Source organism: Phyllostomus discolor, chromosome X (genome assembly GCF_004126475.2).
Source record: "Phyllostomus discolor isolate MPI-MPIP mPhyDis1 chromosome X, mPhyDis1.pri.v3, whole genome shotgun sequence".
Taxonomy (NCBI): Eukaryota; Metazoa; Chordata; class Mammalia; order Chiroptera; family Phyllostomidae; genus Phyllostomus; species Phyllostomus discolor.
In genome coordinates this window covers 80,559,150-80,584,769 of record NC_050198.1, presented here as the reverse complement: position 1 = coordinate 80,584,769, position 25,620 = coordinate 80,559,150, and the positions used below count along the sequence as shown (strand labels likewise).

The following is a 25,620-nucleotide window of genomic DNA, read 5'->3' as shown; positions in this document are numbered from 1 at the left end:
TTGATATTCAGAAATCAAAGGTGTTTTTGTACACCAACAATGGAATATCAGAAACAGAAATTAGAGAAGACCTGCTGGTGTAGCTCAGGGGATTGAGTGCTGGCCTGCAAACCAAGAGGTTGCCGATTAAATTCCCAGTCAGGACACATGACTGGTTTTAGGTCTAGATCCCCAGTTGGGGGCCATGTGAAAGGCAACCACACATTGATGTTTGTCTCCCTCCTTTTCTCTGTCCCATCCTCTCTAAAAATAAATAAATAAAATCATTTTTAAAATTGGGGGGATCCTGTTTACTAGAGCAACAAGAAAAATAAAATTCTTAAGAATAAACTTAACCAAAGAAGTAAAAGACCTGTACTCAGAAAACTACAGAACTCTACAGAAATAAATTAAGGAGTATACAAGCAAATGGAAGCATATACCATGTTCATCAATTAGAAGAATTAACATCATCGAAATTTCCATACCACTCAATGCAATCTATAGAATCATTTGAATCTATAGAATAGATTCAATGCAATCCCTATCCAAATACCAATGACATATTTCACAGCTATAGAACAATATTTCCAAAATTTATATGGAACCATAAAGAACTCCAAATGGCCTCAGCAATTTTGAGAAAGAAGAACAAAGTAGGAGGGATCACAATGCGTGATATCAAACTGTACTACAAGGCCACTCTAATCAAAACAGCCTGGTGCTGGCATAAGAACAGACACATAGGTCAATGGAACAGAATAGAGAGCCTAGAAATAAACCCATGTCAATATAGTCCGTTAATATTTGACAAAGGGGTCAGGAACATAAAATGGAGTAAAAATAGCCTCTTCAGTAAATGACATTGGGAGATCTGGACAAGTACATGCAAAAAAATGAAACTACACCATCAGCTTACACCATATACAAAAAATAAACTCAAGATGGATAAAAGACTTAAATATAAGTCACGACACCATAAAAGTCCTAGAGGAAAACATAGGCAGGAAAATTGCAGATACCCCACATAGCAATATTTTCACCAATACATCCCCTACAGTAAGGGATATAAGTAAAAGAATAAACAAATGGGATTACATCAATCTAAAAAGCTTCTGCATGGCTAAAAAAAGCATCAACAAAATCAAAGGGAACCAACCTTATGGGAAAACATATTAACCAAAGATTCCTTGGACAAGGGTTTGATCTCCAAAATATATAAAGAACTCACAGAACTCCACACAAAGAAGACAAGAAATCCAATTTAAAAAAAAATGGGCAAAGGACCTGAATAGACACTTCTTCAAGGAGGATACACAGAGGGCCCAGAGACATATGAAAGGATGCTGAGCATTACTAGCTATCAGAGAGATGCAAAGTGAAACCACAATGAAATACCACTTCATACCAGTCAGAACAGCCATCATAAATCAACAAACAAGAGCTGTTGAGGTTGTGGAGCAAATACAACCCTAGTACACTGTTGGTGGGAATACAGATGGGTGCAGCCACTGTGGAAAACAGTATGGGATTTCCTCAAACAACTAAAGATGGAACTGCCTTTCTTTTATTTTTTAAGTATATTTTATTGATTTTGCTACTGTCCCATTTTTTCTCCCCTTTTTCCCCCTCTCCCCTGTACCCCCTCCCTTCAGGATTCCCCTCCCTTAGTTTATGTCCATGGGTCATACAAACAAGTTATTTGGCTTCTCCCTTTCCTATACTATTCTTAACCTCCCCCTGTCTATATTTTACCTACCAGTTATGCTTCTTACTCCCTGTACCTTTTCCCCCATTCTCCCCCTCCCCCCAACTAATAACCCTCCATCTGATTTCCATTTCTGTGATTCTGTCCCTATTCTAGTTGTTTGCTTTTTGTTTTTGTTTGTTTTTTTAGGTTCAGTTGTTGATAGTTCTGAGTTTGTTGTCACTTTACTGTTCATATTTTTTTATCTTCTTTTTCTTATATAATACCCTTTAACATTTCATATAACAAGGGCTTGGTGATGATGAACTCCTTTAGCTTTATCTTACCTGGGAAGCACTTTATCTACCTTTTCATTCTAAATGATAACTTTTAGATAGAGTAATCTTGGATGCAAGTCCTTGCCTTTCATGATTTCCATACTTCTTTCCAGCCCCTTCTTACCTGTAAGTTTTGGGGCATTTTGTTTTGTGGAATCAGCTGATAGTTTCATCGGAACTCTTTTGCAGGTAACTCTCTCCTTTTCTTTTGTATTTGCTTTATTGTATTATGTGCTTTTGAGATTCTCTCTTTATCTTTAATCTTGGATAATTTAATTATAATGTATCTTGGTGTGGTCCTCCTTGTGTCCAACTTCTTTGAAACTCTCTGAGTTTTCTGGGCTTGCATGTCTATTTCCTTCACCAGATTGGGGGAATTTTCCTTTATTATTTTTTCAAATAAGTTTTCCATTTCTTGCTCTTCCTCTTCTCCTTCAGACACCCCTATGATTCAGATGTTGAACATTTAAAGTTGTCCCAAAGGTTCCAAAGCCTCTCCCAATTTTTTTTAAATTCTTGTTTCTTCATTCTGTTCCAGTTGAATTTCTCCCTTTTGTTCCAAATCATTGATTTGAGTCCCAATTTCCTTCCCTTCACTGTTTGTTCCCTGAATATATTTCTTTATTTCACTTTGTATAGCCTTCACTTCTTCCTTTATTTTGTGACCATACTCAACCATTTCTGTGAGCATCCTGATTACCAGTGTTTTGAACTCTGCATCTGATAGGTTGTGTATCTCCTTGTTGCTTAGTTCTTTTTCTGGAGTTTTGATCTGTTCTTTCATTGGGGCCATATTTCTTTGTCTTGGCACACCTCTTACATTTTAAGGGGTGGAACCTAATGCATCATTGGGGATGAAATGCAAACCACTTCGATGTATTGTGGTGCTGTATGTGGGGGAGGGGTCAGAGAGGAAACAATGTCACTTGCTCAGCCCTTGCCCTGCTTTCAGTCACTTCCCCTGCTACCCACAAGCAAATTGGTCCCTTTTGGTGCTCACTACTCCTGGGTTGGTTTGTGTACATTCTAGGGCCCTGTGGGTCCCTCCAACGAACTCTTCTGTAAGATTGGCAGTTTCTACCACCAGTGCAACCCCCACAGATTTTCACAACCAGAGGTTTTGAGGCTTTATTTTCGCATGCTGAAACCCTGGATTGCACAGTCTATCTCACTCCCCAGTGGAACCTCCTGGTTTATCCACACGTGAATTGGGACAGCTTGGTCCACCAGTCACCACCTTGCTGTGTGTCCTCTCCATCTCAGCTACCCATCTCCACCCCTCCTACCAGTCTGGAAGAATGTTTCTTCTTTTAACTGCTTGGTTGTTGAACTTCCATACAGTTCAATTTTCTGGCAGTTCTAGTTGATTTTTGTTTTTCAATTGGTGGTTGTCCTTCTTTAGGTTGTGTAAGGAAGCAAAGCATATCTACCTATGCTTCCATCTTGGCCAGAAGTCAGAACTGCCTTTTGATCCAGTGATCCCACTGCTGGGATTATACCCCAAGAATCCTGAATCACGAATTCAAGAGAACCTATGCACCCCAATGTTCTTAGTGGCATTATTTATAATAGCCAAGAGCTGGAAACAGCCTTAGTACCCATCAACAAATGATTAGTACATTTACACAATGGAATACTATGCAGCATAAATAAAGAAGTAACTCCTACCCTTCATGATATCATGGATAGAACTAGAGAGCATTGTGCTAAGTGTAATAAGCCAGGCAGTGAAAGACAAATACCATATGTTCTCACCTATAAGTGGAACATAATCAACAAAACAAACAAGCAAGCAAAATATAATCAGATACATGGAAATAAAGAACAAACTGACAGTGACCAGAGGGGTGGGGGATGGGATAACAGGGGAGAAAAAGACAAGAGGCAAGCAAAGGAACATAAATAGAGGACTCAGGGGAGCAGATTGACAGTGGGAGTGAGGTATCTGGGTAGCAGTGAGCAATGGAGAAAAAGGTGGAACAACTGTAACTGAACAACAATAAACAGAAAAAAGGAAAAAAATAAAAGATACCCCCTTGCATGCTCTCTAATGTGTGATTTATGCCACTAAGCCAGAAGAAAAGGGTCTTAGTGATTAATGTCATTCTTAGTGATTATGTAAAATGAAATATTGTGATTGCTAATAAAACTTTCCTGATTTCCAGGCCTACTATTCCAAACTCTGAAGACTGTTTGCAGATCATTTACATACCCTTGGTTTAGGACTCATTTATACTAACACTAGCTGTTGGTTTTCAGACATCAAAATGCATATAACACAATTTGGATCAACATAGTTTGTATTTCCAGTATGTATCATACAATAGACATTGATAAGAACTGGTGTTTGTGCTTTACTTTATTGTATTATGTGATATTGTAGAATCAAATTTCTACATAAGTGCAGAAGCTACCTCCCTATACTCTTCTCCTTTCCATTCCTGCATCTCACACTTTCCCTACCAAGTATCCTAATAATGTTGAAAGTCTGGGCAAGTAAAATTCTGTTACACAATTGACAAGGAATTTGCTTTTGTGATAATCAAGTTTCTATTAAAAACATGACTACATAAAAGATTGATTTATGATCTGCTTACTTTATGATAAATCAAAAACATCAGCAGGTACACACATGATTCTTTTCATGCATTTTCTTCTGTCTAGGGTTTCATTTTTATTCTATGTTGAAAGTGTTTTGTCCTCCATTGTGGAGCAGTGTGTGAATTTCTGAGCTTCAGAAAAGTTAACATTAGAATAGACTCAAAGCCATTACAGTGCATTTTCAGAAATCACTAACAGTTTACTGTTTACATGAAAAATATCATGGGTCTACTGTGGGCATGATAGTGATATAGAAACTTTAGGGTGGCTATGTTACCTTTTTTTTTTTGATGTAGTCTATCTGTGACATGACCCACTCAATTTCAGATATTTACAAATGAATATTTCTTGAAAATGTTTGTCATGTAATTGCCACTGTTGTGGTTTTATTTTTTTAATCCCTACTCGAGGGCCTGTTTTTTAAGAGAGAGAGAGAGAGAAACAACGATTGGTTGACTCGGGATCAAACCTGCAACCTGGGTATGCGCTCTGACAGGGAATCAAACCCACAAACATTCAGTCTATGGGACGATGCTCCAACCAACTGAGCCACACTGTCCAGGTAGCCACTGTTTTGCTTTTGCACTGGATCCAAATGTCAGGATGGGAATGGAGGCAAATTTAGGAAGTGCAGTTATTTCTCATGCTCCCTGAACTTCAGTCGCTCAGAGTCCTCCTCCTACCTATACCTCTGTCCAAGCTAGGTAGAGTGCCTTTGTTAGGTAACTGCCACCTTTCAGCCTTTCACTCTGAATGTATTTGTTAGGGTTTGCTTACCAAAGTAGAGTTCTTTTGACCCACTGGAGATTATAGAAAACAATGATTCTAGATAAGGGTTCTTATGATAAGGTTGTCAAAGAATTAAAATCTCATTTGGTTTACTTAGAGGTACTGTCATTTACTAAGTGCTCTCCATGAGTTTACCATAATATTGTACCCTTTAACCTCTGTTGTTCTCTTTGCTTTCTATCTCATTCATGTGACTTAGTGTTAGATATGTTTAGAAGAGTAATGATACATTCCTTAATTTCCTTTTAGCTAAGAAAGATGGTCTAGTGGTAAGAGGGATCTAACCAGTTTGCCTGCCAGACTAAATAGCTTAGAGCTAGCTCCCTATTAGTTTTTCTGACCCTCATTTCATTCTCAACTAAAACAACCAGTAACTCTTGTTCCTAAAGTGTTTTGAGGCATTGAAATAAATTTGTCAGTAGGTATGTTATATCTCTAGGGATTTTTGTAAAAGGTGTGATAGACCTCTAGATAAGCCATATCAGTTATTAAACTTTTTATACTTCTAAGAAGAGATTATGCTTTCTTGCCCATCTACAAACAGAAGCATGCTTTGTGAATGGTGACCAGCTACAGGGCATATCTTAGCTCTATCAGTAAGATCTTTTTGCCCTGGAATATTTCCTTGTAAGGAACACAATTTACTCTTGAAAAACACAGTAACTTTCTTAGCATTACACAACATGTTGTGAATTAAGGGTTGGTCTCTGCTTATACCCTCTAACAGTCCATATCCTGGTTAGACAACTAGGAGAACCATGACTTGTCCTAATGTGGTAAGTTGTACAATATTTGAATTTGTCAGTGTCACACCTCATTAGAATCAACTTTCCAGGAACAGCTCTTTGATGTTAACTAAAACCCAGACTCATGAGATAGAATGAATTCTTAGAAATGAGCAATTTCTTTATTTTTCTCTGCACAATGAGTTTCAAATCTTAGCAAACCTCTCTTGACATAGCCCTTTAAGTTTCATTTTTCTCAAGCAACTTGTTGTTTTCTTTTATTTTAAGTAATGCCCCTGCAGCACATGAGGGATTCTATGTTACTATTTCTATTTTTTATTACTTCTTAATGATCAGTAATAACAGTGAATAGCTCACTTTTTGTAAAGGTATTTTTATTTATCTATAGTGAAAACTTAACAATTTAGAAATCATTACTTTTCCTGAGAAAAGGAATAACAAAGGAGAACATTAGATAGTGATTAACTATGGTATTAATTATTAAGAAATGCATTTGAAATATTTATAGTCCCTCTAAATGAAAGTGGTTTTCACCAGACGGCTTTAGATATTTCCTGTGTTGTGGCCCATCTGGAGCTAACCTGGCAAGGAATTCACAGCTCAGTGTGGAGAACCTCTAACAGGTATCAAGTAGCCTCTAAATGATTGCAAGCTGCGCCAAAATACACAGTTCTCATGTTTACTCTTTTTTTAAAAAATTACTTTTCTAGTGTGGTCGTAATCATTTCTAGTGTTTTCATGCCTTCCTGAAGACCAGTATTTACATTTGGCAGCACTTTGCTTCAGCCTAAAGAACTTTCTTTAGCATTTTTTATGGTATAAGTCTTTGGGTGACAAATTCTTGCATTTATATTTCTCTGAAAATATATTTCTCTCATCTTCATTCTTGAAAGATTTTTTTTTCTGAGTATAGGATTCTGAATAAACAGATATATATTTTTGCACTTTAAAGAAATTTTCCCCCTGACTTCTGGCCTTTATTGTTTCTGAAAAAATCAAAGTATTCAAATTATAGTTCCCTGGCATATAATGTTTTGGTTTTTTTCTGGCTGCTTTGACAATTTCTCCTTTTTTTCAGTTTTAGTATGATAAAAATGGTACACAGCAGTATATAAGTTTAAGATATACAACATAATGACTTTGCTTACATATATCATGAAATGATTATCACAATAAATTTGGTTAAAGAGTTTCTCTATAGTTTTCAGCAGTTTTACTATGGTGTTCCTCGGCATACTTTTTTCACATATATCCTGCTTGGGATTCACTGAGTTCTTTGAATATATAGATTAATGCCTTTCATTAGATTTGAGAAATCTTCAACTGTTTTTTCTTCAAAGATTTTGAATGATTTAATCTCTCCTATTTTTGTGATTCCAGTTAGTTTCTCTCTGTTCTTCAGATTGGATGAATTTGTATTGTTCTCTTTTTATTTCATCATTTTTTATTCTGTTAGATTTATCCAATTACTTTTATTTCAAATATCTTCAGATATTGTATTTTTCAGGTTTAGAATTGTCATTGGTTCTTCTTAAATTTTCTAATTCTCAGCTAAGATTTTTTATCTTTTCATTCATTATAAGCATATTTCTTTTATATCATTGAGATAATTATAATAGCTGCTTTAACTCCTTGTCTGCCAAGTGCTGTATCTGGTTGATTTCAGGTTTGGTCTCTGTTGATTGTCCTTTTCTCTTGAAAGTGAATCTCATCCTAGTTCTTTCTATGTCAAGTAATTTGGGGCTTTTCCTGAATATTGCGAATATTTTTTCTTTTGAGACTTTGCATTCTCTTATGTTCTTCCAAATAATGTTGTCTTTGTTTTCCTTTGTTTTAATAGTACATTTACTTCATTAGAGTTAAGGTGAAAATTGTCTGTCTTAGATAGCAGTTCAAGTCTCAGTTTAGTTCTTTCAGCCTTAGATGTGTTGTTTGGGATTTGCACTGTGCTTTTGTGGTTCATGGGCCATGCAAAAATTTGAACAGATCTTTTAAACAGAATTTAAATTTCTCTATCTTTGGCTATCTCCTTTCTGAGATTTCCCTCCCTCCGCACTTTCTAGTGGCTGTGGTATTACCCTGAACTCTCTTCTTGATTTCTTTAAGTTATAAAGACTGTGGCTTTTCTATTAAAAATTTAGCCAATCTGTGAAGTTCTAACTGTGGTCTGCTTCAGACTACTAAAAGGCCCTTAAAACTGGAAGACCCACACCCTTATTCCAAATGTCAGCTCCTCTTCAGAATATGCCTGCTTTTGTTCACTATCCACTGCCATTCAGTAGTTAAGGGTTTGGTTTGGTTTGGTTTGGTTTGGTTTGCTTTGCTTTGGTTTGGTTTGGTTTGGCTTGGTTTGGTTTGGTTTCTTGTTTCATTCTTAAATCAAATTATTACCTATGGAAGGTGTGATCTGATAAAAGCTCACTCCTGGCTGCTCATTTTTGCTGTAACTTCTAAACCTGCAAAAGTATAATTAAGAGTTCTGTTGAATACAACAATAAGGGGAGAGGGAAGAGGATGGAAAGCAGTGAAATGAAGGGATTATACATAGGAAGGTGAAAATGGCAGAATGCTTAAGGAAAAGTCCAGAAATTCATGTGAGTAAGAGGTGAAGGGTCTTTTGTGGCCAACAGTACTTTCTAATATGGGAAGGATACAAGAATCAAAAACACCAGAGCTCTGGGTATGGAAAGGAAGCCTTATGCAAGGCAGAGTGTACAAAATCTGCTTTGTTCTATTGAGATGATTTTAGCCACAACATGCCCCTTTGCCTTAAGAGTACTCTGAAATTTTGTTTTATGTCAAAAACCCTGCTTTATCTTATCCTTAACTCTCTTCATTTGCTCAACATTTTAAAGGATGTCCTACCTAAAAATTATACCTTTCAACTTTAGGAAATTCGCAACATACATAATGATGAATTAATGGGAATCAGGAGAGAAGAAGAAATGGAGATGTCTGATGATGAAATAGAAGAAACAACAGAAACAAAAGAAACTGAGGAATCTGGTAAAGATCATTCTGCTTTGTTTTATTTAAATAACATCTATTTGCAGGGATAATATTTAAAAACTGTTAACACCCAGTAAGTGATCGGCACTACCCCATCAGATTGGAACGTCCAAAAAACAATTGGTGAGGCCACTTAAGTACAAACTGGCTGAATATCAACCCTGTACAGGATTTTCTGTACAGGTTTGTCTCCATTTAGCCCTCATCTTCTATCATAGTATCTAATTAAAACTGGACTTTCTTTTCCTAGGAGCGCTGGGCATTTAGGAAGTATTGTTATATATTTGGTTTGGATTTATTCATAGTACATTCTATAGTAGAAACCATAAGAGAGCTTATGCATAAATAGGTAACTAGCAAAACTTTTGGAAAAATAGTTATATCCCTACATCACTTATACCCTACACCAAAATTAATAACAGATGAATGTGAAACTCAAATGTAATACATATAGCAAAAGAAATTCTGGAAAATATGGGAACTGGTTATTTAATTTAAAATGAAGGTCTCCAAAGGTAGAAATCATGAAAATATTTTGATTAATTTATATACATAAAATATAAGTATTTCTCTTTAGGAATCTGTGTTCATCAGGGATATTGACCTATAATTTTCTTTCTTTCTCATGTCTTTATCTAGTTTTAGAAGTAGGATAATGCTGGCCTCCTAAAATGAGCTTGGAAGTCTTCCTTCCTCTTGAATATTTTGGAATAGTTTGAGAAGCATAGGTGTTAGTTCTTATTTGAATGTTTTGTAAAATTCACTTGTGAAGCCACCAGGTCCAGGGCTTTCCTATCTTGAGAGTTTGTTAATTACTGCTTCAATTTCACTATTTGTAATGTGTCTATTCGGGTTCTTTAATTCCTCCTGATTCAGTTTTACAAGATTGTATATTTCTAGGAATTTATCCATTTCTTCCAAATTGCCCAGTTTGTTGGCATATAGTTGTTTGTAATATTTTCTGAAAATACTCTGTATTTCTTTGGTGTCTGTTGTTACTTGCCATCTTTTATTTCTTTTTTAAATTGTATTGTTCTTCAAGTACAGTTGTCTCCATTTTCCCCTCACCACTCTCCCCCGCCCCACCCACTCCCCTCCCAACTCACCCACCCCACTCCCACCCTGAATCCTAACCCTCTTTGGCTTTCTCCATGGGCCCTTCATACATGTTCCTTAATGACCCTTCCCCTTCTTTCCCCATTATCTCCCTCCCCAACCCCTCTGGTTACTGTCAGTTCTTTTTTTTCACATTTTTTTATTGTTGTTCAAGTACAGTTGTCTCCATTTTCCCCCACCACTCACCCCGCACCCCCCACCTCAGCCATCCCCACTTCCCCTCCTTGATCCCACCCCCTTTGGTTTTGTCCATGTGTCCTTTATACATGTTCCTGAAAAATATGTCCCTCCCCCCCCATTATCCCTTTCCACCACCTTTCTGGTTACTGTCAGTTTTCTCTTTATTTCAATGTCTCAGTTATATTTTGCTCATTTGTTTGTTTTGTTGATTGGGTTCCACTTATAGGTGAGATCATATGGTATTTGTCTTTCACCACCTGGTTTATTTCACTGAGTATAATGTTCTCCAGTTCCATCCATGCTGTGACGAAGGGTAGGAGCTCCTTCTTTATTTCTGCTGCATAGTATTCCATTGTGTAAATATACAATTATTTTTTTATTTCTTATTTTATTTATTTGGGTTCTCTCTCTTTTTTCTTGATGAGTCTAGTTAAGGTTTCTCAATATCATTTATATTTTCAAAGAAACAGCTCTCGGTTTCATTGATCTTTGTATTGTTTTATTAGGCTCTATTTCATTTATTTCTGTTCTGATCTTTATTACTTCTTTCCTTCTACTCATTTTTGTTTGTTGTTCTTTTTCAAGTCCCTTTAAGTATAAAGTTAGATTATTTATTTGATATTTTTCTTGTGCTATTTTTCTGAGATGAGCCTGTAATGCTGTGAATTTCCCTCTAACAACAGCTTTCCCAGAGTCCCATAGAATTTGGATTGTTGTGTTCTCATTTTCATTCATTTCAAGGTAACTCTTGATTTCTTCCTTGATCTCATTGTTAACCCACTCATTGTTTAGTAACATGTTATTTAGCCTCTATGTCTTGTTTTTCAGATTTTTTTCCTTGATTTTTGATATCTAATTTTATACCACTATGGTCAAGAAGATGTTTGTAATTATTTCAATATTCTTAAATTTATTGACCTTGTTTTGTCTCCTAATAAATGGTCTACCCTAGAAAATGTTTTATGAGGACTTGAAAAGAATGTATATTTTTCTGCTTTGGGGTGAAATGCTCTGAAGATATCCATTAAATTCATCTGATCTAGTGTGGTTTTCCTTGTTTCATTGTTGGTTTTCTGTCTGTAAGATCTATCCATTGATGGCAGTGGGCTGTTAAAATCCCCTACTATGACTGTATTTCTGTTGATCTCTGCCTTTATGGCCATCAAGATTTGCTTTGTAGGTGCTCCTGTATTGGCTCCATAAATGTTTACAAGGATTATATCCTCTTGTTGGATTCTTCCCTCTTTCATTATATAGTATACTTCTTTGTCTCTTACTGTAGCCTTTGTTTTAAAGTTTATTTTGTCAGATATGAGTATTGCTACCCCAGCATTTTTCCTCTTTCCATTCACATAAAATATCTTTTTTCCATCCATTTACATTTAGTCTGTGTGTATCTTTTGTTCTGAGGTGGGTCTCTTGTAGACAGCATATATGTGGGTCTTGTGTTCCTATTCATTCAGCTGCCCTATGTCTTTTGATTGGAGCATGTAATCAGTTTACATTTAAGGTTATTGTTGGATAGATATTTATTTATTGCCATTCTATTTTTTATACCTATGTTCTCTCTAATTCTTTCTCCTCCTACTTCTTCCTCTTTTTCTTTTCTTCTTTTCCTCCTCCTCCTCTTCCTTCTCCTTCTTTCTTCTTCTTTCTTCTCCCTTTAACATTTGTTGCAGTACTGGTTTGGTGTTAACAAACTCATTTAGCTTTTTCTTGCCTGGGAAGCCCCTTATTTCTCCTCTGATTTTAAATGATAGCTTTGCTGGGTAAAGTAGCCTTAGTTGTAGGTCTTTGCTTTTCCTCACCTTGAATATTTCACGCCACTCCCTTCTTGCCTGAAATGTTTCTGATGAGTAATCAGATGCCAGTCTAACTGGTGTTCCCTTGTAGGTAACTACCTACCTTTCTCTTGTAGCTTTTAGGATTATCTTCTTGTCTTTAAGCCTTATCATTTTAATTATGATGTTCCTTTGTGTAGGCCTCTTCATGTCCAACTTGTTTGAGACTTTCTGAGCTTTCTGCACTTGTGTATTTTTTCCTCTACCAGATTAGGGAAGTTATCTGTCATTATTTGTTCCAATAGGTTCTTGATCCCATGCTCACTCTCTTCTCCTTCTAGTATTCCCATACTGTGAATGTTATTACATTTCACGTTGTCCAAAATGTTTCTTAAGCTCTCCTCATTTTTAAATTCTTTTTTCTCTTTGGTGCTCTGCCTGGGTGTGTTGGTTTTTTTTTTTTTTTTTTTTCTACCTTGTCTTCCAAATCACTGATTCTATTCTCTGCTTCATCTAACCTACTGCTGATTCTTTCTAGTATATTATTTATTTCATATATTGCATTCTTTATTTCTGACTGGTCCTTATTTATGGTTTCTATGTCTTTTGCATGGTGTTGAGTACCCTTATAATAATTATTTTAAACTCTCTATCTGATAAATTGCTTGCCTCCATTTCATCTAGTTCCTCTTCTACAGATTTCTCTTGTTCTTTCATTTGGGGTTTGTTTTGTTTCTTTTTTTAAAGGATTTTAGTTAATTATTTTTAGAGAGAGGGAAAAGAAGAGAGAAAGAGAGAGAGTGAAACATCAATGTGTGGTTGCCTCTAGTGCACACCCTACTGGAGACATGGTTTACAAACAAGTCATGTGCCCTGACTGGGGATCAAACTGGCAATGCTTTGGTTCACAGGCCCGTGCTCATCCACTGAGCTACACCAGCCAGGTCTGAGATCCGTTTCTTTGTCTTTGCATTTTGGCTGCTTCTTTGTATTTTCCACCAGTTGTTAAACTAATCAAGCTGTAATCATTAGCCTGGTTTAAGTACCACAGGGTGAGGCAGAATAATTCCTGCCAGTGGGACTATTGTTAGTCTGAAGCCACTTGGAGATCAGTGCTCTGCCTGAGATGATGGCTTCTGAAGCATGGACAATGACTCAGTACAGTGATCCTGGTGGCTGTTTCTTCAGTTCTCTCCCTAAAGCCACTAGCCCAGATTCTCCTCATGCATCACTCTGCCCTTCTTCTGCCAGAGCCTGGGGTGGGTGACTACAAAGGAAATATTGTCTGTTGTCTCTTTAAACAGCTCTCTACATCTCCAGCCATCTCTCCTTGGCAGATGGAAACCCTGTTGCTTTTCACAGATTGATGTTATCTGCGTTCATTTCCAGCTCTGGTGCTGTAGCCTTGGAGCCCAGCCTGGGGTTTAGACCCCACACTTCTCAGAACAAATCCTCCAGCTACTGAAATATCGCTCTGGCACTCCAGCTGCAACCTGGGGGAGCCCAGCCAGCCCTTTCATGTCTGCTCCAGACTCCCTCCCAGTGTTGTTGTGGTAAAGTGGTTTCTTCTGTCTGTCCTTGGTTATAAGGCTTCTCTCCAGCTAGTGTTCAGTTGGTTATTCAAGATGATTTCTCTACAATTTAATTGTAATTCCAAATTGGTCCTGGGAGGAGGTTAATGTAGCATTTACTCACTTGTCTGCCATTTGGATCCCTCTATGTTCTTTTTCATGCTGTTGTAGTTCTCACTAAGTTTCTTGAGCATCCTTATAGCCATTTTGTTGAACTCTGTATCTCTATCTGAGAATTCACCTGCCTCTACTTCATTTAGCTCTCTTTTTGGAGAGTTCTCTTCTTTCATTTGGGGCATTTTCTTGTCTTCCCCTTTTGTTTGTCTCTGTGTGTGATACACACACACACACACACACACACACAATACTCTTGATATCTATGTAAAGGGTAGATCTTCTATGATTCCTAGTCTTGGTAGTTTGGCTTTATGCAGTAGGAGTCCTGTGAAACACAGTGGCACAGTCACCTTCATCACCTGAATTGGGTCTACCAGGAACATCCCTTTGGTGGGTTATCAGTCACCAAGCTCTGTTTACTTAATCTTCTAAAGGATTCTGATTCTGAACCTCTCTCTAATCATCTTCATCCTTTGCCCTGAACTAATATACTATTATGGCCTTTTAACTGGATATGCAAGCTTTGTATCCTCTACCAAGCTGTTCTTCTCAGGCTCCACAAATCCCAACTGTAAAAATAAAATAGAATAAAATAAAACAGAATCTATAAACTAAAAGGAAATATCTACAATATATGAATTTACCTATCTGCTGCCTTCCATTAGAAGGTTACTTGGAAGTTTACTGGGAACCAAAGAGGAGTCTACAAAGACTTGTCTATGTAAAGGCTTTTGTTCTTACCTGTTACAGTCAGTATTTCACTGTGAGACAGAGACTGTGGTGTGGGTCCTTAGTTGAACTCATAAGGCAAACCTGTTTTACAATATAATATACCAGGCGGTGACCAGAGGGGAGGGAAAGGGGGGTGAGGGTGGAAAGAAGGGGAGGGAACTAATCGAGGAACTAGTATGAATGAATGACCCATGGACATGGACCACAGAGTAGGGACAACTGTGGGAGCAGAGAGTGGGATGGGGAGAGGAGAGCAAAAGGGGGGAAATTGGGACAACTGTAATAGAACAACAAAAAAATATTTAATAAAAAACAATATAACACACCACTCTTCAATTTCATAACAAACTATCTTGGAGGGAGATTATCATGAAGGAGATTAAAATATCAGCTGAAAGACTAGTGTTTTCAACTAAACCACTCCAGGCAATCTTAGGAGCTCTGTGCTAGACATAGAGATATGGTAGTATACTGTCTGTACCATGTGCATGTGTGCGTGCCTGCATGCATGCATATGCAGGGGGAGAGACGGAGAGACCAGATTGGTTTTAATGAAAATCAGAATTTCTTGGTTCCAGTACTTGCATGTTGAAGTCAGCAATTCTATAGCCACTTGAGTTAGAATCTTCACTGCATGAACAGAAAATCTTTTTTTAAGATTTTATTTATTTATTTTTAGAGAGGGAAGGGAGGGAGAAAGAGAGAGAGAGAGAAACATCAATGTGCAGTTGCTGGGGGCTGTGGCCTGCAGCCCAAGCATGTGCCCTGACTGGGAATTGAACCTGCGATGCTTTGGTTCGCAGCCCACGCTCAATCTGCTGAAGCTACGCCAGCCAGGGCCATGAACAGAAAATCTTAAGGAAAGAAACCACCGATTCAGACTTTTTTTTTTATTTTTTAAAAATATTTTTTAAATTTTATTTATTTTATTTATAGAGAGGAAAGGGAGGGAAAGAGAGAGAGAGAGAGAGAGAAACATCAATGTGCGGTTGCTGGGGGTCGTGGTCTGCAACCCAGGCATGTACCCTAACTGGGAATCGAACCTGCGACACTTTGGTTCACAGCCCGCGCTCAATCCACTGAGCTACACCAGCCAGGGCTATGACTTTTTAAGGCATTCATTAGCTATTACATCTGAATTTCCTCCATTAATGCCATATGTTATATCCCTAAACATATAAACCTACATATACATTGAATAAACCCTTTGTAATCAGTGAATGGTTATCATTTTCAGAATAGTTAACTGATTACTACAAGTACATACTATAAACATATAACCAAAAGTAAGCAAAAAAGTTTAAAATTATTTAAACACTTAATTGGGTTGTTTTATAGATGATTAATCTTTGATTTGTAGGGTTGTCTCCACCTAAGAATACTACAGTATTGTATACAGTATTAACCCAGTGTTAACTTGAAATGAATGTAACCATAAGTTTGAGCATCTACTTGATAAATTGCTGAGTTTGAGGAGATATTGGGAGAGGAACATGGTGTATGGGAGATTCAGACTGAATGCACTGACTAGGATTATATAATTGTATTTTGCTTCTGTATCTCTTTTGAGTTAAAAGCCATATTGGCTACTGCACAGAACCTTATTCATTTAGAGACTAGAAACTCCCTGACATATCATCTTATAGCTATTTTCTTTCCTGTTCCACATGCCAGGATGCTTTGTCAAATAAAGCTATCTACAATAGACTTAATGGGGCTTACCAAATAGCTTTTCTCCCAGAAGGTTTCAATTCATTTTAATTCAAGGACTTTTGTGCATTTTTCTTTTCCTAGATCATATCTAATTTTGTTATCTCACTTCTGTAGTACTCAGCTGCAGAAATCCTGTTCACTATGAGGCAGTAAGCAGATCTTCCAGTTTTTAGTTAAATCAGGTACATGTTTTAGTTATCACTCGGTTCCAATTAAAACTTAAGCTACTAGATCTCCAAGTTGATTTTTTCCTCCTTACTGCCAAACTTGAATTCCAGGAGCCTATAGCATGTTTTTGGTTAAGTTTCACTTCCCACAGAAAGTAAGACTCAAAGCTGGCCTAACAGTCTCAGTTATGTTACCTTGGAGTGTCACAAAATTTCTATTCTTCAAGATACTCTATACTAGCCAGTCCATATTTGTGATGCACTACTAGAAATACTGTTGCCATAAAAGAAAATGCTTCTGTGCTCAAAGCAATATGTTGAAGAGGGAGAATAAAATCAAAGCAAATCATGTTATTGTGAAACTAATTCATTCTATTGTTAAACATAAGAACAGCTGTTTCCTTTCACCACCTATCATCTGACTTGTCCACTTAAACTAGTGGTTCTCAGATTTGGTGTATAAAAGAACCATTGGATTACCTTTAAAATTCTGAGTTCTGGGCTTCAGAGTCTGATTCAGTAGGTCTGTAATGGGGTTTGGGAATCTTCATTTCACCAGGCATCCTAAATGATTTAGATGCTGGTGGTCCAGGGAGCACATTTGACAATCATTGACTTAGACTAATTCTCCTTCATTGTTCTAGCCAAATTTTCTCTTCTCTTAGTATCCAGTCTTCTTCCTTCTCTCCTCCCACCTCCCATTATTCCCATTTCAGGAGTTTTATCAATTAGTTAACAAGCACTATGTCTTATATGCTGATGGAAATAGAGATTTGATATATGTGAATCCTATAAAATATAAGAAATACCAGTTAGTGCTAACCTGGAAGTTACTGATCAGAATGCAGCAAAAGACAACAGATTATTAGTGTGGGCCAGAGTAGTCACAGTCAGTGAAAATTGATGAGAGCCTTGAAAGATGAATAGGTTTGGATAAGAGGAGGGAAAGTAAGAAAGAATCTTGATGCAGAGAGGAAAGAGGAGAAGGAGCAGGGCTCAAAAAGGAAAATAAGATTATAGGGGGATAAAAGGTTAAGTGGGTAAGATGGGTCCATATTATGGATGACTATGAATGTCAAGCTTATAATTAGCATAGTAGGCAATATGGCACTATAAGCATGTCTTGACCATGGCACTAGTATGATAAAGCAACATGAATTATATATATTTTATGAGATAATTTTGAATTAAGGGAGACTAGCCAGAGACTTTTATAGGAATTGATATATGAAATGAGGAGGGTTGGGGCAAGGGTGAAGGCAATAGAACCTTATTTTTGAAATGGCAGAGAAAGAAAGGAAGATGGTAGCAAAGTAGGTGGGAACCTAGCCCACTTGCCCATGCACCCAACTCACTTAGCATATCTTCCAAAAAACAAAGTGAACAGTCAACAGAATCTTAGCTGATATGAAGTTTGGAAGCCAAAGTGTGCAGAGGATGCTTTAAAACAGGCAGTAAGGAAGTTTTATGGGTGGATGGGGAAAGTCCCTGGGCATGGCACCAGAAACCATGGCTGCAGCAGGGCCAGAATCCAAGGAGAGCCTAGTCAAGAGATAGCAGCCTAGCAGCTCCCTCCCCTCCCAGGGTGGGGAGTCCACAGACCCTGTGGCTAAGAGCAACTTCAATATACAGAGTTGCAGGTAAGAAACAGGTTGCACTCCAAGAGTTAGAAAAAGAGCAGTCTGGTAGACTGGAAGAAAAGTAGAAAAGCATTGGATTATAGAACCCAGTTCTTGTAGTAGGGAATAATCAGTTATCAGATATTATAAAAAAGGAATGAACTTATAACATTGTTGTACACAAGCTACTTTAGTAGGGTGATAGAGGTAGGGACCAAAAATTTCACCTTAAGGAGAAAAAGGAGATAAAGATCAAAGGTCAATAAATTGGGTACTGAGCAAAAACAAATACAGGCATTATAAATGGTGACTAGAATTGGTAACAAAGTTAGTTAAGTTGTTGTTTGTGTTTAATAGATGAGAGGGAGACTGTGAGGTTGAAGATACATGACAATAAAAGAGTACTTATTAGTAACTATATAAGTGGAATCCAGGAGAGTAAGAATGGGAAGTGATCCAAATTCAGGTGAAGTTTGCTTTAGAGATAGGAGAACCCTCTTTCTCTGCGATAAGAAAGGTGAAACTCACACAGCGCATGCCTCTCTGTATAGCAAGAGATTCATTGTCCATTGAAGTCTGTATTGACCAGGAATGTCCAGCTATGCCACTTCCTATAAGAGTCTTCTTGAGCCGAGGATGAGGAGCAGAGAAAGTTCAGTCAAGTGACCATGAGTTAAGATTGGCATGGTAAGACCTGCCAAAAGTTTTCAGATGGGGAAAGAAACATGATGTACTTAGGAGTTTGCAGTAGAATCTGTTTGGACAGAAAGCCATTAGCAGACTGGGTAAAGTTGGCCACTCCAAGAGATTTAAAGGTTCCAACGAGGAAGAGAGTGGAGTCTCAGAGTGCTGAGGGGCAGTGAAATAACTCATAGATAAAGGTACTATGTTGGAAAGGAGAATTTAGAGACCTCAGAAGACAAATAATGAGCTCCTAGTTGGACCCATGCTGGTAGAAGCCTTACTGGAGTAATAACCTGCAGAGACAAGAAAAGCAAAGCATCTTGAAAGAGGGAATTCACTTGTGATTTTGCCTGAACTGGCCTGCAACTACTCCAAATGGATTGTGCTCATATTATCTCCCTCTCTTTTTTCCTACTCTTTGTTCTTTTTGGGATTTTCTCTTTGTGCATCACTCCAGTTCAGATTTTTTATGAACCGTGATGGAAATGTTGCCATTTATCCTTCTATAATATGGTAACTTTGTTTAGTACCTTCTTTCTAAAATTTGGTAACTTTTTTAGCATCTCTAATGTGGCTTTGTAAGGGCCAACTGAATTTAGTTCCCTTAATATTTTTTTTGTTTCATTTGTACCATTGAAGAAACTTAAGCATTAATTTTCTAATAGCACAAAATCCTTTTGGATCTTTTGTTACAGAAAAACATGTATGGGATTTTGCTCTGAGTGGCTCCTCTAAAAGGAGTTCACAGCTGCTTTCAAAACTTCCATATTTCCATGACGAACTGGCCGCCTTAAGATGCGAGGAGCAATCCCCATAAAGAGGAATGTTTTTCCCACATAGGAAAGAGTCAAAAAGGAAAAGCTGAGAACTAATTATGGTGGGAAATGAATTAATTAACTGTACTAGGCTCTGTAGTATGGGAACTGATGGATTTACCTACTCAAACATATTATTAAAAGATAATATTGAAATTTTCAGTGTTCTGACAATGTACAAAGAACTCCAACTTCAGAAATGGACCCAATTAACATTAAGTCCAGAAAAGTAAAGACTTGGTGTCCTCATTAAAATGATAAAAACCTTCATTTCAGAGAGTGGGACATACATTTTGTAGGTTGGGTCCCTACTGGCAATTATAGAAGATCACATTTTATTTTGCTTAGTGACAGGTCCAAACTGAGATTCTTATCTGCTCCTTCCTGTCTCCAGGTATCCATCTCTGCTCATCAACGTGCCCTTTTCCCAGGAAGGGAAGCATCATCTCCTCCTCACTTTCTCAGAGGGAAGATATTTTCACATTTAAACTGGAGAATATGCCTCTAACCATTCTCCTAGATCTCTGTCTGCCCTTTTCCTTTCCATGTTTTTTCCACATGACTTGTAGGACTTTAGCATAATTATTGGTCTGCTGTATAAGAAACTAAAGAAGGAAGATTAAATATTACTATTTTGTATTGAGTTGTGTGGCTTGCCAGAGGACAAACATGCAAACCACAGCAGGAATAAGTAGCTCCATCTGTAGCAGTCACTTGATTTACAGAGTAACTGACCTCTGTGCTATTCAGCCAAACTCCAGCTCAAGATGCTATCCTTAGTTCTGGCCCAGCATGCATATCAAATATTTCTTTCCCTGTTTGTCAGATAGTTAATGTCTGTTTTTCCATATAATCTCCTATATACAGGGTCCAGCAGAAGTGATGCCTGCTTGAGTGTGGTTGGTAGGGTAATAATATGTGTGTAATAATTTATAGTTTTGAACATTTCACCTAAAATGCCATATAGTATTCTTGAGTGTGATATGGTTATATTATAGAATTATATGCTTATGATTTTGTAATAAAAGGTTTTATAATTTTTAAAAAAGTGGCATCATTTGGGCCAGACCCTGTACAGTCATCTTTACTTTTAGCATCTTCTTATTGTTAGGAACATGCTGTCCAATGACAAGTATCCCAGCTGCAGGAAGAGATGAAAAGGATTACTATTACTTGGAGTGCATTTTTTGGTTTTTATTTTTTTAATTATTATTGATACTATTACAGATATTGCCCATTTCTCCCTCTTTTTTTCCCTCTACCCAGCCCCTGCCCACCCTGGCCTTCACCACATTGTTGTCCGTGTCCATGAGCCGTGCATATATACATGTATACTCTTTGGCTAATCTCTTTCACTCCAGCATCCCCTCTCCCCTCTGTGATCTGTCAGTGTGTTCCATGTATCCATACCTCTGGCTGTATTTTGTTTGTTGGTTTATTTTGTTCATTAAATTCTACATATAAGTGAGTTCATGTGGCACTTGTCTCTTTCTCTGACTGGTTTATTTTGCTTAGTATAATGTTCTACTGGTCTATCCATGCTGTTGCAAAAGATAAGGGTTTCTTCTTTTTATGGCTGTGTAGTATTCCATTGTGTAAATGTATCACAGCTTTTTATTCACTCATCTACTAATGGGCACTTGGGCTGTTTTCAGAACTTGAGTCCAAGTCTCTGTGTAACATCTTTTCCTTCAAAGACACAAAATCTGCGTGATTACAGCAAAAATTAAAATCAAACATAAATTAAATGTGTCATGCCAAAGGTCTCTTGTAATTTTTTTAGCAAAAATGTAAGGATTAAAACAGCCATGTTAGGATAATTGCAGGACCATGCACAGAAAACAAATATGGACACTGAGAACATGTCTCAACACTACCAGAAAAATTTGTTGATTGCATTCTAATCATAGGTGAGATTCCACAAGAATTGATACTATTCTTGTGGAACAGTATGGGATACCACTTCACACTGGTGAGAATGACCATCATAAACAAATCAACAAATAACAAGTGTTGGAGAGATTGTGGAGAAAAGGGAACCCTAGTGCACTGTTGGTGGGAATGCAGACTGGTGAAGCCACTGTGGAAAACAGTATGGAATTTCCTCAGAAAACTAAAAATGGAACTTGCTTTTGACCGAGTAATTCCACTGCTGGGATTATGCCCTAAGGATCCTGGAACTCCAATTCAAAAGAACCTATTCACCCCAATGTTCATAGCAGATTTGATTTCTATTACATATTTTCTTTTACTTTTCTACCTGAAGTCCCTCCCCATAGGTAGCTGACAAAATGCCCACCTTTGTCAGATTGCCTTTTAGCATTCTTATACATTTAATATACAGATTTGTAATTTGATCCATTTTGATAACGTCTCTTTTCTGGGCCTTATGCTCTGTTAAGAATCTAAAAGGAATAAACTACAAATGTTTCCATTAATTTTAAGTGTAAACAATAGAGACTAGTGGAATCTCATTTTTTATCATAGTCATAAGCTTGTAACATGAAGGGTACTCAATAAATGTTTGTTGGGCAAAAGCAGATCCTCTAATTAAATATTTTTTAAATATGTCTTAGGATTTTTAATTTTCAAAAATGTTTCAGAACCATAAATTATTAAATTTAACCTAGGTTTCCCCATGTCTTAGATATTTATTTTAATTACCAAACTTTAAATTTTAGAACAGTTTTAGGTTCACAACAAAATTTAACAGGAAGTACAGAGTTCCCAAATACCCCATCCCCTCATACACAGCCTCCCCCAGTATTGACATCCTATACCCACAGGGGTACATTTGTCACAATCAATGAATATACATCATTATCATCCAAAGTCCATAGTTTGCATTAGAGTTCACTCTTGGAGTTGTACATTGTATGTGTTTTGACAAATTCTCGAAATGTATGCATCCACCACTGTGGTATCATACAGAATAGTTGCACTGACCTAAAAATCCTCTGTACTCTGACTGTTCACCCTTTCCTCCCCCTGTAACCCCTGGAAACCACTGATCTTTTTACTGTAAAAAGAGTTTTGCCTTTTCCAGAATGTCATACAGTTGGAACAGTATGGTAGCCCCTTTAACTGGTTTCTTTCATGTTTCCTCCAGGTCTTTTCATGGCTTAGTAGCTCATTTCTTTTTAGCACTGAGTAATAGTCCATTGTCTGGATGGACCACTGCTAGTTATCCATTCACATACTAAAGAATATTGTGGTTTTTTGCAAGTTTTAACAATTATGAATAAAGCTGTTACAAAATCCATGTGCAAGTTTTTGTGGAGACATACATTTTCAGTTCACTTGAGTATATACCAAAGAGCATGATTACTGAAACATATGTAAAAGTGTCTTTAATTTTATAAGAAACTGCCAAACTGTTTTCCAGAGTGGCTGCACCATTTTGCATTTCCAGCAGCAGTAGAGTTCCTGTTTGCTCCACATCCTCCCAAGCACTTAGTGTTTTCTTTGTATTTTGGCAGTTCTATTTGGTGTGGAGTGATATTACACTGTTGTTTTCATTTGCAATTCCCTAATGACATATGGCATGTGATGACATATGATGACATATGATGATGCTTACTTGACATTGGTATATCTTTGATGACATGTCTGGCCAGGTATCATTTTTGGCTTTATCCTATTTGATGTTCTCTAACCTCCCTGGGCCTGTGGTTTGGTGTTTGGCATTAATTGGGGGGGGATTTTCAGTCGTTATTGCTTCAGATATTGCTTGTGTTCCTTTCTTTCCTGTTTGATATTCTTATTACATGTGTGATACATCTTTTGTAATTGTCTCACAGTGCTTGGATATTCTGTTTGGATTTTTTCAGTCTTTTTTTTTCTCTTTGCTTTTCAGTTTAGGCAGCTTCTATTGTCATATTCTCAAGCTCAGATTTTTTCCACAGCTTGTCCAGTCTATCAATAAACATGTTAAAAGCATTTTTCATTTATTTTACAAAGTTTTTTGTTCTTAGATTTCTTATAATTTTCATTACTCTCTTTTTGTATGTTATCTACTTTTTCCATTAAAGCCTAGCATACTAATCATAGTTGTTTTAAATTCAAGGTCTGATAATTCCAGTTTTCCTGCTGTTTCTGACTCTGGTTCTGATCCCCTTTTTGTCTCTTTAAATGGTGTGATTTTATATTTTAGTATGCCTCGTAATTGTTTTTTGTTAAAATCCAGACATAATGCACTAGGTAAAAGGAACTCTAGTGAATTAAGACTTTAATAGTGCAGCTGTAAGGTGTGGGGGAGGGGAAGAATTCTCTAGTCTTATGATTAAGTCCCAGTCCTTTAGTGACCTGTATCTATGGACTGTAAACTTTACAAATGTTTTTCCGTTTTTTCTCCCCCCTTAGATAGGCCAGGATTACCAGAGGGGGCTAGAGTTGGATGTTCTCCTTCCCCAGGTGATTTAGGGTCTGGTAAAACCCCAGCAGGTTACAGTACTCTGGTAAATAGTTTCTTCTGGAGGCAGGCCTTTTTAAGAACACAGTGTTCTGATATATAAAATGGTTTCTATTCCCTTCCCCCTGCTGGAAGTACAAGAGGATTTTTCTCAGATATTCACTGTGAGGACCTTATTGAGCTCCTGGAGATAAAACTCACAGAAGTGTAGGGACCTCACTATGACTGGGGTCCTCCTTAACTTTTGAAGTCTCAGACTTATCCATACTGAGCCTCCAGCAATTTGCCAGTTATAGTTTAGATTTTCCTACTTTGGCACTGGTTCCTGTGGAGGTTTCTGCTCATGCATTTATGGTCTGGTAAGTCAAGATTCTCAGTATTCACCTATCTGTCTCTCCAGTTATGGGGATAGAAGTTTGCCCTATTATTTCACTCCTCTGATGTATCTAAGAAAAGTTGTTGGTTTTTCAGTTTGTTAGCTTTTTACATGTTGTTAGGGTGCAATGGCAACTTCTAAGCTAGACTAGAAAGTGAAGTCTTGTTTCTTAGTTTTTACATTTACTTTTCTTCTGTAGGACGAGTCAGGGCTACATTTTTTTTTTAAACTGTCAGCAGAAATATTGTGTGGACAGTCATCAGTTCAAGAAAATCAGTTCTATATTTTCTCATCACAGGGCTCATAACATTTGCTGCTACTCAAATAAAAGTAACTGATGTTACCTGGAAATATATTAGTTATATTTGGGGTAAAGAATATGAAGTATGATGAGGACTATCATGTGTTGAAATCCTCTGTTATTTATAAAAATGGGCCTGTGTGCTTTTGTGTCTATCCCTTACTGCCACGGCCAACTAGAACCTAAAGTTTCTCTTTGAGAGGCTTTTTATACATGTCAGTTTATTTTTTTCCTTTTTTATTATCTTACATTTTATTGTTTATTTCATTACCATTTATCTCCCTTATATTCCCTCCCACATCCCCTGTAATTGCCGTACTGTTGTCCATATCCATGAGTCCTTTTTCCTTGATATCTTTAACCCCTAACCTCCCCCCATAGCTGTCATCTGTTCTCCATCTATAAGTCTGTCTCTATTTTGCTTGTTAGTTCCACTTGTTCATAAGATTGCTCATATGAGTAAAATCAAATGGTAATTGTCTTTCTCTGACTGGCTTGTTTCACTTACAATAATGTTATCCATGTCATCCATGCTGTCTCAAAGAGTAAAATTTTCTTCCGTTTTACAGCTGAGTAGTATTGCATTATGTAAACATCCCATAGTTGTTTTGTCCACTCATCTACTGATGGCCACTTGGGCTGCTTCCATATCTTAGCCATTGTAAATAACTCTGCAATGAACATAGGGGTGGTTATGTTCTTTTGACTTAGTATCTCAGGTTTCTTTGGATGTATTCCCAAAAGTAGGATTGCTGGGTCAAAAGGCATTTCCATTTTTAATTTTCTAAGGTATCTTCATACTGCTTTCCATAGTGGCTGTACCAGTTTGCATTCCCACCAACAGTGCACAAGGGTTTCCCTTTCTCCACATCCTCTCCAGCACTTCGT

At 37.2% G+C, this 25,620-nt stretch overlaps 1 protein-coding gene across 5 annotated transcripts in view; it reads left to right on the top strand.

Annotated features, from left to right (window-relative positions):
* ENOX2 (ecto-NOX disulfide-thiol exchanger 2) overlaps positions 1-25,620 on the top strand; it is a 358,832-nt gene that overhangs the window by 316,136 nt on the left and 17,076 nt on the right. For all 5 annotated transcript variants that reach the window (XM_028522517.2, XM_028522520.2, XM_036016458.1 and 2 more), the window contains one exon: positions 9,032-9,146. In XM_028522517.2, the coding sequence (XP_028378318.2) occupies positions 9,032-9,146 (115 nt within the window). The remainder of the gene's footprint in view (positions 1-9,031; positions 9,147-25,620) is intronic.